This window comes from Psammomys obesus, unplaced genomic scaffold (genome assembly GCF_907164565.1).
Source record: "Psammomys obesus unplaced genomic scaffold, mPsaObe1.curated_primary_1811, whole genome shotgun sequence".
NCBI classification, from domain to species: domain Eukaryota; kingdom Metazoa; phylum Chordata; class Mammalia; order Rodentia; family Muridae; genus Psammomys; species Psammomys obesus.
The window spans coordinates 7,293,170-7,306,420 of NW_026596125.1; the positions used below are offsets into that span (position 1 = coordinate 7,293,170).

The 13,251-nt window shown below is 47.1% G+C and overlaps 1 protein-coding gene across 2 annotated transcripts in view; it reads right to left on the minus strand.

Moving 5' to 3' along the window:
- The window catches only part of Stn1 (STN1 subunit of CST complex), a 35,788-nt gene that overhangs the window by 4,285 nt on the left and 18,252 nt on the right, over nucleotides 1–13,251 (minus strand). Inside the window, exons 5-9 of one of the 2 annotated variants that reach the window (XM_055629969.1) lie at nucleotides 11,544–11,711; nucleotides 10,617–10,740; nucleotides 8,418–8,589; nucleotides 5,096–5,218; nucleotides 2,399–2,471 (exon numbers count right to left, since the gene is read on the minus strand). In XM_055629969.1, the coding sequence (XP_055485944.1) occupies nucleotides 2,399–2,471; nucleotides 5,096–5,218; nucleotides 8,418–8,589; nucleotides 10,617–10,740; nucleotides 11,544–11,711 (660 nt within the window). The remainder of the gene's footprint in view (nucleotides 1–2,398; nucleotides 2,472–5,095; nucleotides 5,219–8,417; nucleotides 8,590–10,616; nucleotides 10,741–11,543; nucleotides 11,712–13,251) is intronic. The other variant, XM_055629970.1, reaches the window with a different exon arrangement.

The window sequence follows — 13,251 nt, forward strand, 5'->3', positions numbered from 1 at the left end:
TATCTATCTATCTATCTATCTATCTATCTATCTATCTATCTATCTATCACCTATCTATACATACAATATTCTGCCTGCGTGTGTGCCTACATGCCAGAAGAGGGCACCTGATCTCATTATAGATGGTTATAAGGCACCATGTGGTTGCTAGGAATTGAATTCAGGACCTCTGGAAGAACAGCCAGTGCTCTTAACCTCTGAGCCATCTCTCCCCTGCCCCAACAATGTCACTCTTTATCAAGTTTTCATTCTCACCTGTTCGAAGTTTACTTCCCCGCCTGCCGTGAGCACCTGCAGGGGCCCCTCACTCCTTACAGACCAAGTGGAAGAGCCTATCCACCCTGACAGCCCACTAGCCCAGGAAGGAGCTCACTAGTGAGTATATATAAAACCTGTCACTGTTTTTATTGGTGTGTGTATGTAGGTATGCACATGCCATGGCATGTAAATGAATCTGAGAGTTGGTTCTTGCCATCTACCTTGTTGGTTTCTGCTGCACGCTATATGTTCCAGGCTAGCTGGCCCCTAAGCCTCCTGGAGAGTCTTCCAACTCTGCCTCCCATTTTGTTATAGGGATGCTAAGAACACAGATGTATGGCACTGAACCTAAATTTTTTGTGGGTCCCAGAGATGTGAACTCTGATTATCAGGCTTCCACATTAAGTACTTCTACTCACTGAGCCATCTTTCCAGGAAAACTTGTGATTCTTACTGTGGCTCTGGTCACCAGGCTGTAGGTCCTTCCCAGAAAGGAAATGTGGACCCCTTTCATTTACTTTACAGGTGCCATGCTAGACGCTTTTCAGTCCCAACGTATACCAATCAAGAACATGGCTAGGAGGAGCCTGGGATTTGGAGCAGAGGAATGGTATACTGGGATCACAGCACCGCCTCCCCTCTTCAGCAGAGGGTTTCACAAAGCACTCCCCCTAGGCAGTGGACAGATAGGCTTCCTCTTGACTAAAGGATGCCTGCGTGGTTTTGCTTTCTGAGAGTCTTGTGGGCTGGAGAGATGGCTTGTTTGGGAAAAACAAGGACCTGAGTTTTCAAACCTCCAATCCCCATGGCTGCATGTGAGCCTGTAATGCCAGCACTGTGCGCATATGAGGAGGTGGAGGGGGGTAAGGACAGGAGAATAGCTGGAGTATGGTGGCTGCCAGACTCCAGGTTCAATGAGAAATCTGTCTTAAGAGACTAGGACAGCAAGGGATGGAGCAGGACACCTGAAGTCTTCTTTGGCTTCCATGCACATACACAATATACACAACAAACACACACACACACACAACAAACAAACACACACTCACATGATGGGGAAGGAGAAAGAGGGAAGGGGAAAGGGAGGGGCAGGGAAGGGAGAGAAGGAGAATGTATCTCACTATGTTAGCCCTGGCTGACCTCACTCACTTGGTCTTCCCGCCTCAGCCGTCCCAGGGCTTGGGTTCCACATCACCATGATGTCCATATCACCATGCCTGCTTATGGTTACTGTTCTGAATTCATTCACTAATACAACAGACACTGGCTGTCACACCACACTAGGCTCTGATCTCACTGAGCCCTATGCAACAGGACGGATGACCTGGCCCCACTCTACCTGAATGTCTGGGTCTAAAAGGAGTCAATGACTTCTCCACAGAGGAAGAAAACAGGATTGGGGGACCTGTGGCTAGTGACAGCCATTTCCGTTCCAGGAGTATGTCTATCTAAGTATTTGTTGTTGGCATATGCAAGAGACAGGCTCTGAAAAGTCATCTTGAAGACTGACACGTTCATAAAGACACAACATAAGACTCCTGTTTTCTTTGTAATTAATGTGAAATGATATGCACCTTGTCGGACTAGCTGCAGTTTGAGTGTCCAGCCACTAGGGGACAACCTAACTCCACAAAACCAGGGTATTTTCTAAGCCATTTCATTTATGCGGCATCAGTTTCCAAGAGGACTGGATTCCATTATTCACAGAGATGTAATCTCTAGAACCATCTGTCTAACACTATAAGGCCTTGATGGCTGAAATGAGGGGGAATGTCAAGTCCATGTTCAAAGACAGTGGTAAGCACGGACAACAAACAATGCGACTAAAAAGCTGGGGTCCAGGAGCTCACCTCAAAGGTGAGTGTGGTGGTTCACTTCAGTGTATCAGAAGTCTGGGGGGCTTACCTGCTAGCCTCCAGCTTGCCCCTACAGGATCAGAACCCCCACGAGGGTTTAAAAGAGCTCCAATGCTGACTCCTTTGTCCAGCTAAAGTCCAAGTAACGTGTGTTAAAGTTAAAAAAGAGGAAACTGAGGCTGAGGGGGGACAGAAGCCCTAACTATCCTTCCTGATTCTGTCTGGTTCTGGGGAGGGACCCTGGATGCAGCAGCTCACCATAACCCGCACCTCACCACACTTACGATTTGGTTTTTGACAGTCTTCCTTAATGATCTGGTAGATCTTTTGGTGCAGTTCTTTGTCTTTGCTGGTTACCTAGAAAAGAGAGTGCAGAGAGAAAACGTGGTTTGGGAACACTGCAGTGCGTCACTCAGAATTCAAAACCAGCATTCCAGGCGCATATGCAGATTCTGTAACCACCACACGCCCTCCCTGAGCCATGTGATTTTGATGCTTGGTGGCTTGCTGCGGCTCACTTCTGTCCCCAAGCATCTGCTCACTCTGAAGAGCTGATTTGTTGGGGCCAGAAAGGAAGATAAAACTGGAATTGTGTGCCTTGAAAAAGCAATTTTCCTTTTCTGCACTTGGAGCCCACCCACTAAGGTCCTCTTACTTGCCTGGTAGGTATGAGGGAGCCCAAATGCTCAAAGCCTCCACTCTTCATCCCACCACTCCCTCCCCTCTGTCCAGTCCCCAGCCTACACTTCTTTAGCTTCTCTTCTTCTAAGCACAAGAAAGAATTAAAGAAGAAATGAGCATGGGGAAGCCAGCAAGATAGAGATGCTAGCTTATCTACTGAACAGCTCCCTGCTCTTGTCTGCAGATACCCGGTTCCTTCTCAACTACCCTCAGGCCCAGCAGTAAATCTAATAACAAAAGAGAAAGGGGAGAGGAGAGGAAAGAAAAGAAAGAGGAAGAGAGGAGGGAGGAGAGAGGATAGGGGGATATGACAAAGGAAAGGAGGAGGAGGAAGAGAAGGGAAGATAAGGAAAGAAGAAGTGGTAGACAGAAGGAAGGTATAAAAAAGTATAAAAAAAGAGGAAGAAGGAAGGAGGAAGAGCCTAGGCATGTCAACATAACTGAAGAACTGAGTGGTAGAGACAGCCCAAGAATGCCTGTGCAACCTGATTTACATAGCAGGACCCAGATGACCTTCTACCCACAAGGTTAGAATAAAAATCAAACACGGGAGCAAACAGAGGTGTGGGCACTGTGATAACTACATCCCCAGCAGGGCTTCAGGAGGAAGGTAACCCGTAAGTCAGGCCCGAGTGGAAGGGAAGGGTCAGTCCCAGAAGGGGACATGAATCTATTCTTGTTTGACTACTCCTTCCAGCTCTTGCTGATTCACAGGAGGAAGTACCCAGCCCTGACACACCTTGCCCTTGGCAGCTGCGGAGGCCCTGTGCTTCCACGGAGGCTTGCTCTCTTCAGACCCTCACAGAAGCCAACCAAGAGTAAAAGGAGGCAGATGTCTCCACGAGGACTCTTCCTGAGCTTCCCTATTTGGTGTGACCATGGCCACCATGTCCCACTCAGCCTCCCATCCCTGGATAAGTGGCCAGCACAGCACTCACGGTATTCCAGACTACTTCTCCCACAGGTTGCTCAACACCACAGAAAACCCCTCCTACTTAAAATTAAAATAATAATAATTTAAAAGTCTCTCCAAAGAGGAAATGCCCTGCTAACTAAATAACTAAACCTCTAGTGAGGCTGAAAGCAATAGGGCCCACCAGCCTGTCTCCAGCAGATTCACCTTATTTTTTTCTTTCTTTCTTTCTTTTTTTTTTTTTTTTTGAGACAGGGTTTCTCTATGTAGCCTTGGCTGTCCTGGACTTGCTCTGTAGGCCAGGCTGGCCTCAAGCTCACAGAGATCTGCCTGCCTCTGCCTCCCTGAGTGCCTGATTGCAGGCGTGTGCCACTGCACTTGGCTGATTCACCTCACTCTTAAGGCCACAGCCCTGCTGTGGACACAGCTGGCTCCAGGAAACCCATTCTTAGCTTCTTGCCTCCACTATCAAAGGTATGCAGCTAGAGACAAACATTTAACTTGAAAAGAATGAGGCAAACAAGCAGCCATGCCAGCACTCTGAGGGGAGGCTGCCAGCAAGGCTGCAGTGGCAGTTTAACTAGGTGTCCTTGGCTCCTGAAACTCTCCTTCTTGAGTCCTTTTTGGAAATATTGTCAAAGATAGCTGCGTAGAGAGGGCCGGGGAACACTGTTTGACAGCAGAAGTCACACAACACTACAGTGTCTGTCACAAAGGAATGACTAGAAAGCTCTGGTAAATACTCATGGTCAGAAAGAGTGAGGCAGACCCACAGGTGCTGAGGCACAAGGTGGTGGGATGGACCATGGTACCCAGAGAAGTGCTGAGCCCTGCCTACAGTGGTGGGACATTCGGCAGTGCCCGGAGGCACTTTTGGTCACCACAACATGGGAGCTCTACTGGCAGGGAGGGAGGGAGGCCAGGGGGGCCGGGATGCCAGTGAGCGCCGCAGTGTGCAGGAGTTCCCAGTCCATCATCACCTGGCCAGCCGTTCTCAGGGTGAGGAGTTCTCTGAGAAAGACTGGCCCCTTCACTAGAACAAAAAGCCATAGGGACATGTCTGTACATTATACACCCGTCAACACACAGATGAATATTTAGAAGGGTATTAGGTTTCAAAGGCAGCATGCTTGGGTGTTGGGGCACTCGCTTACAATCCCAGCTATGGAGTGGTGGAGGCAGATTATGAGCTCAAGGTCATCGTGGCCTTACAGAGGAAGACAGTTTCACACGCAGAGAAAGAGTTAGACTGTGAGATAGAAAGAGTTAGGCTGCATCTACCTCTACTTGTCCCCTGATGGTTATTTTAGAGACAATCAGGTATCCCTAAGCATAGCTGTATTTATAATAGCAGCTGCGAAGGGGAACTAAGCTGCAGGCCTCTTACATAGTAGAGCTTATCAGAGCCACCATCTCTCTGGAACACGAGTCCCTTTTCCCGCAGCAGTTGTATAGCTTTCTTAAACACACTGTGCACAACACTGGAAGTGGTGGTGTTCTTTAACTCCATCTGCACAGGGAAGAAAAAGCAGTAAGTTTCATCTTCCATCACCTGAGACTAACGCCCCAGACTGACTGGTTTATGAATTCACCCAACAGGCTTTTCTTGTGCTGAGTCAACACAATCTAGGCATGTGTCAGCTGAGCAGGCCAGTATTTAGGCAAGGCCTAAATACTGCTCTGGAGGGTCACACTTGGTAACCGGTTTGTGCTTCAGCTTTGCCTGTTCACAGCTTTGCCTCCACATGGCCGGGCAAACTTTCCCATGTGCAGCAGCTCCCTCCTCTGGAAGGCTGGGCTAGCAGGAAGAGGAAGGCAGGCCTCCGGGAGCAAAGGGAGTTGCAGCTGTGACTGGCGGCTCCCAGCAACTCCTAACAATGTGGGAAGCATCGTTTCCCATACTGACGTTTGCTCACATGACCTCAGGATGTGCTTCCTAGCCTGTTTTAAAGGCCACAGTCTTGAGAACAAGATCTCCAGGAGTCTCTTCTGAAAAGCTAACAGCTTCCGGGACTGAGATGTGTGTTTTGCTTGTCATTTTCAAAAGAACAATGACAGACATGCACGATTCAGGAAACCAAAATTCCTCATAGACTAAAGCAGCCACTTAGGGCTCAGGCCAGGAACTGGGTGGCTTCCTGAAAAATATATAGTCTGCATTCCCAAACAAATTCAGCATTCATCCAGCTGTCAGAGAAACAATGGTTTTGCAAGATCTGCTTATCATGTTTTTGGATTTGCTAAGAAGAAAGAAAGGGAAAAAAAGGGAAGTGAGCTTTTGTGAGTGATAACAGAGGTGCCCATGGCTCTCAGGTTTCTGCATCGCCTGAGCATCTGTAATCTCCCAGGGCGCTATTAAGTGGGATTCAATTGAGTGACACTGACCTCCCAAGCAGTGCAATTTGACCCATTGATTCATAATTGATGAAAGAAATCGTTTTCAAAGAAAAACAAGTATAGCACTGTATCTGTTTCTTTTTAAATATACAGACAGCACTGGATACCACACCAAAACTTCCCCATCGAACCTAATGACCTGGGGGAGGGGGTCCTGAAGTCTCTCTACTTCGTAATAGCCATCATGGCTCTACATGAAGGTGGGCTTACACTACTTATTAATGTTCCCTTGGAGCTGGGCATGATAGCATACACATGAAGTCCTAGGACACAAGAGCTGGACCAGAAAAACTGAATTTGAGGCTAGCCTGGGTTACATAGCAAGTTCTAGGACAGCCTGGACTACAGAGCAAGACCATGTCTCAAAAGAAAAAGGAGAACCTACGAGACCGTCAGCTGGAAAGGCACTCGCCTCCAAGGAAAGGCACTGCTGCCAGCACTAACAGTCTGGGTTTAGCCCTCAGCCCCCAAATAACACAAGGATGGCCTTGCAGGTTGTCCATAGGCCTCTACACCCTTGTTGTGGCATGAGGGTGCATGCCATTAATCCCAGCATTTGGGAGGCAGATCTCTGAGTTTGAGGCCAGCCTGGTCTACAGAGTGAGTGCCAGGACAGCCAGGACTATACAGAGAAATCCTGTCTTGAAAAAAAAACAAACAAAAATATGTTTTAAAAGCAACAGGGGCGAGGAGACAAAGGAGGAGGGAGCTTACTGCAAAGAGACTGAGGCATCAGAAGCCCTAGGAGGTTGGTTTGCCTCTGGGCTTCTTCTAAATGACGCAATGGAAAGAAGGCCAATGGGAAGTGGGCAGCTGGAGGCCGAGGCTGTTTAGAGGCAACCCTGGCAAAGAACAAAGCTCTCAGCCATGACCTTCTCCACCTGAGTGTTTTCTGAAATGCTATCCCTCACCTCTCTGTATGATATCCTGGGTCACTGGGCACACAGCCTGTTGCCAGGAAGTGGTAATTAGGTGTGTGAACAATCCAAGAAGCAAGGGTCAAGAGGGACTGCCATGTGAGAGGGAGCCTGTTCCACCAGCAGCAGGGTAAGTTAGGACACTCAGAGCAGCCAGGCTGCTGATGAGAAAAGGTCAGGACAGTGGCAGAATGGAGACTGGTTATGTGCAGGAACTTACCCTTGGGTATGGAAAATGAAAGCTTTTAGATGGTAGCAGATTTCTGTGTACTACCAGTGAAAAACAGAAAGATGCGCTGCTTGCTGAAAATCTAGGTCTCCTAAAGGCCTCAGCATGCTCAGGAGACTAGCCCTGGGCTCAGGGACAGGGTGGAAGAGGATGGGAAGAAAACACACTTGTCACTTTCTGGGATCACCTGAGTTAAACAAAAAACCAAAACATCATTCCTTTCAGTAACAAGTAACTGGAGTCTGCTTTATCCAGTCCCATTTGAGGCCCTACGTAGAGAGCAAAGAACTAGACAGACAGGGCCTCTACTCATACAGGACTTAAACGAAGGAGACCATCACAGGCCAGGACATAACAGGGTGGACTGCCAGGGACAAGTGGCAGTGACATCACAGACAGGGACATGATGCAGTCGGAACATGAAGGGCGAGTGACATTACATATCTGTGAAGACAGTGAGGGGCAAGCCACAGTCAGAGCAGATGAGTTGGCCAGAGGATGGTTTGTAAGCTAGAATGACTCATTTAAAAGTAAATACAAGAGTCACACAAGACAGCGAAAAACCTCAAGCACAGTAAGACAAGGGATGGCCTAGACCCAAAATTTCTAGTAAATCTTGATTTCACACAAACATAGAAACAGAGACAACCAAAGCAGTCGGCCGGGACACTAGGAGTGCAAGACTGGCTTTTACCAATAGGAACATGAAAGCTCTCTGGTGCTCTTTGCACTTTTTGGTTATAAACCTGACTGATGCCTTTGTTGCATCCCACAACAAGACAGATTAACCTTTTCCAAGCAAAAAAGAGCAAGTCATTAAACACCCTGGTTCAGGTATCACCTCGGGTGGAGGATAATTATCTTCTCTCACCTCCATTTGCTCTGAGCTTAAACGCACATCTCAGTGAGTCCTGGCAGCTAGATGCTGCAATCGTAGCCTATTATTATTTTCTCCTCAAACATTAAGTGCAGTGTGAGCAAGTAAGGAGCAGAAAAGGGCAGGCCCAGCTGCATTTCAAGTTCTTAGTGGTCACTGACCTTTCCAGAATAGAAAAGGCACAGGCTAGAACGGTAACCACCCCTTGTGGAGTCCACCCGGTGACTCTTTCCACCAGTCACTCATGCCCTTCACTCTCAGTGGCAGGCAGAGAACCCGCTGTGCTTACCTGGTCCGAGCAGGCCCTGTGAACCACAGGCTGACTGGCCACGGACTGCAAGGACTCCACCATTTCCAGCTCCTGCTGGTAGAAGGTTTGCACTTTGTTCTCCTGGAGGAATTCTTTGACTTTCTCACTCAACAAAAACGTGAGGCCGTCGAGATCCAAAGTGTCTTTATTGCTGCAGGGGACAAAGTTTTAAAATGTCCTACAGAAAAAAAATCACTTTGTTCCTTTTGGTGTGCATAAACCGAAAGCAAGCTAGGAGGCACCATTTTATACCGGTGCTTGTTTGCTGTTGTTTTTGAGGGTCTGTTTTTTTTTTTTTTTGGGGGGGGGTTGTTTGTTTGTTTTTTTAAAAATAGAGTAATTCATACTTTGGATCTTGTGTACCTATGGTGGAATTATATGACTCGACAGACATGCATGATAGATTGTAAAAATGGATCAAGACCAGCATGGAGGGGAGAGGCATTTTTGTGAGGGGAGGTAAGAAATTCCACAAAACATCTAAGTGATATGCGTGCTTGTGTATGCACAGAACAAAGACATCTAAAGGGAACCATGCCAACCTAAGAACACTGGTAACCTCTGGGTTGTAACGCTGAGAGACAATTTCTGCTTTCTGTGTTATCCACACCTACTGTTTGTACTGTTTGAAAATACAACTTATTAAATAAGTAGTATATTTACATGTTTAAAAAGTTAAAGAGAGGACTGAGGAAAAAAAGCTCAATGGTAGAGTTTTTGCCTAGCATGAGTTTGGTCCTGGCTCATGCTCTAGTGTGGAAGAAAAAGCGCACACGCGCGCGCGTGTGTGTGTGTGTGTATGTGGTATGTGCATGCAGAGGCCACAGCTTGAAGACACTAGGTAACCTGCAGATCTCTCATTGAATTTAGAGATAAAGAAATGAGGCTCAGAGCTTAAGAGCACTGGCTGCTCTTCCAAAGGTCCTGAGTCCAATTCCCAGCAACCGCATGGTGGCTCACAACCATCTATAATGAGATCTGGTGCCCCCTTCTCACATGCAGGCTGAACACTATATACATAATAAACAAATAAAATCTAAAAAAAAAAAAGAAAAGAAAAGAAAAGAAAAGAAAAGAAAAGAAAAGAAAAGAAAAGGACAGCAAGCCCCACTGATCGTCCTGTCTCCATCCTCTACAGGGCCGGAGTTACAGGTTTACACACCAGCCTGCCCAGCCTTTAATATAGGGCTGAGATCTGAACTTAGGCCCTCATGCTTACAGAACATCACTTTACCCACTGAGCTGTCTCTCTAGCCCACTGCCACCAACCCAACAAAGTAAATAAAAATTACAAAGACAGAATGAAAAGTACCTCTCCTGTGCTAGCTAGTTTTATGCCACCCCGACACCAGCTATAGTCGGCTACGGAAAGGACAAATGCCTCTGCAGACTGGGCTGCAGGCAAGCCTGTAGGAAACCGTCTTAATTAGTGACCGACATGGGAAGACCCACCCCCAGGCTGCTGGTCCTGCATTCTATAAGGAGAACGAGCAGGCCATGGGGAGGAAAAGCCAGTATGCAGCACCCCTCCACGGCCTCTGCACCTACTCCTGCATCCAGAGCCCTGCCCTGCTTTGAGTCCCTGTCCCGACTTCCTTGCATGATGGCCTGTGATGTGAAAGCTCAAGGCAAATAAACCCTTTTCTCCCACGTTGCTTTTGGTTGTGCTGTTTCATCACAACAACAGTAACCCTGAGTAAGACACCCTCCCTGCTTGAAGCCACTAGGGAGCTTTTTTTGTTGTTTTTTTGTGCTTGTTTGATGGTGGGGAGGTGCAGGATGACACACGGTTTTACGGTGGGGATGGAGATCTGCCTTGGTGCAGTTTTCTCCATGGTTCTCACGTCACGGTTTGCTAAGCTTCCTGGGTCTGTGAGTTTATCATTTTCATCTAACTTGAACAAGTTTCAGCCATCATCCAAATATTCGCCTGTGTGCCCTCCATTCTTTAGTAACTCCAATTATAATATACTTGTGTTTCCATCACAACAACTCTAGACCCTCCTCTATGCTACAGTCACCTTTATTTTCCAGGAGAGGAAACTGAGGCACAGAGGGTGGAGCCCTTGTGGTCAGTTGGAAATTTGATAATTTGTACCCTGGCTGACCCCAGCACCTGGTTCCACTGCTAGGCTTTCCCGCTGCCATCCTGTTCTCAGCAGTGACACAGGAACTTACTTCAGTGCCTCTTCTTCACTTAGGGTGGGGTTGCGGAAGGGTTGGTCATACACTTTCTTGTAGAGTGCAGGCAGCTCAAGCATCCTCGCGATTTGAATGCTCCATGCTGGATCGTCCACCTTATCTAACAGCCCAGGAAAAAGATGACACAGAAGTAACATGGGAGCGTGTCTCTCCACATCCAAATCACCCTGAGGACAACAGTCTAGAGCCGCAGAGCAGCTCCCAGCCATCCACTGAGAGAGAAGGCAATGCCCTATGTGTGACAGGCACATCTAGGGTGGGAACAGGACTGTCACCAGTGATTTGTATGTTACGCTGACAAACTACAGAGCCAGCCCTTAGAATTTATATATTTATTTGTTGAGACAGTCTCCCCACATAACCCTAGCTAGCCTGTAACTCACTATGTAGACCAAGCTGCCCTCGAATGCACAGAGAGCTGTCTGCCTCTGTCTCCTGGGTGTGGAATAAAAGCATGGCTGCTTTTGAGATTTTCAGTTGAAAACCAGTCAGCACAATGTAAAAGGGGTGATTCAGAACTATTTCTAATTGCTACTTTCATTAAAGTTAATGAGCTTAATGGTGTTCAAGAGATTTCCACTCTTTTGAAGAATTAGAACACCCTGCCTTAATGGACTGACATTTAGAATTTCAAAGTACTTCAGAAATGGCAATGCTGTCCAGATAAACTTGCCAACTGTATAGACTCAGTAATTCATTGTTTCCCAATTAATTTCTAATTAATGTTCTTCAAAATAAAATTTTAAAATGCTGTATTCCTAAAAACAGCATGCTAAACATAATTTCTCCCACTAGAATTAAATCTTCTGTGAACCTTTTGCAAGTCTGACTCTGAGCTGAACAAGCTTTTGCAGAGCACACACCCAGAATAGCAGCTGGTCTGCAGAAACTCCCCATTCTTACAATGCATGGTGGCACAGACTTCTCGCTCTTCCCTGAACATGCGCACGAAGCCTCTGACTCGGATAACATCCCCAATTTCTAGCTTGGTTTTCTGCTTAATAGTCTCCTGCAGTTTCTTAAGCTGTGAGGTCACGCTTAGCTCTCTCGAGGTGCACGGAGCAGCTGGTTCTGTCAGGGCCAGGAGAAAGCAGAAGAGGTATTACCAAGTGTTCCTCCATCCTGGGGACACAGTTTGAGGGTCAGAGAAACCCAATCTATTCTCTTGATGAGGTGCTCTATGACAAGAGATCTTCCTACCTTTTCAAATCTTCCACCCAGAGCATAAGCTCTAAGTATCCAAAGGCAGAACAACAGGGGAAGACTCTGGAGTGAGGCCAAGTGGGCACGTTCCAGGGCGGCTGTGATGCCCTTCCCACGTGGCATCACCAGTGCAAAGGGCTCATGTTCAGACCAGCGGGGGGCAGCAGCCCTACCCTGCCCTCTATTTTGTACACTTGACATTGCTTTTGCAGTATTAGGGATGGGACCTAGGGCCTCTTCCATGCTAGGCACTGTACCACTGAGGTACACCCTCCCCCAACCTTCATTTTATTTTACTTTATTTTGAGACAAGATTCGATGAGTTGCCCAGGCTAACCTTGAACTCACTCTGTAGCCCAGGTAGGTTTTTGTCCTCGTTTGTTGTTACTTTTTGTTTTTTGAGACAGAGTTTCTCTGAGCCCTTGCTGTCCTGGACTCACTTTGTAGACTAGGCTGGCCTCAAACTCACAGAGATTCACCTCTACCTCCAAGTGCTGGGAATAAAGTTGTGAGCCACCACACCTGGCTCCAGGTAGGCTTTTTAAAATCACAATTTTTTTTTAAGATTTATTTATTTATTATGTATACAGTATTCTGCATGCATGTACACCTGCACACCAGAAGAGGGCACCAAATCTCACTACAGATGATCCAGCCCCAACTTTGTTCTTTCTTACTTGGTACAATTTAGAAGTAAAAGTTAGTGGTGGAGATTATTTAGGGGTGAATATACATTAGCTTCTTTTCACCATGAGATGAAGGTTGAAGATAAGAGACAGTGTGGGTACGGGAGGGAGAAGGGTTAGTCTAATTTCCTGGCAAGACTGATCTCTGGGACAGAGTCTCTGCATTCAGAATCTCACTTTGTGCCACTGACTAGCCAGGAACTCACCATCCTCCTGTGCTCTCGTCTTAAATATCTGGGATTACAGACATATACCACCACACAGGACTCTGCATTCACACTCTACAGGCTTGTTTATGGCCAGGCTTGGTGGTAAGTCCTATAATCCCACCTCCTCAGGAAGCTGAGGCAGGTGGAACATGACTAGCCTGAAGAGGTGGCTCAGCAGTGAAGAGCACTGGCTGCTCTTCCAGAGGACCTGAGTTTGCTGTGGCCTCTGCAGGTGCCTGCATATGCAGGCACGCACGCACAGACACATAATTAAAATAAAATAAATCTTGTGGGCTTCGGGGCTGGAGAGGTGGCTCAGAGGTTAAGAGCATGGGCTGTTCAATTCCCAGCAGCCACATGGTGGTTCACAACCATCTCTATAATGAAATTTGATGCCCTCTTGTGTGTGCAAGTGTACATGCAGTCAGAACATTGTAAACATAATAAATAAATCTAAGAAAAAGAAGAAGGAAGGAAGGAAGGAAGGAAGGAAGGAAGGAAGGAAGGAAGGAA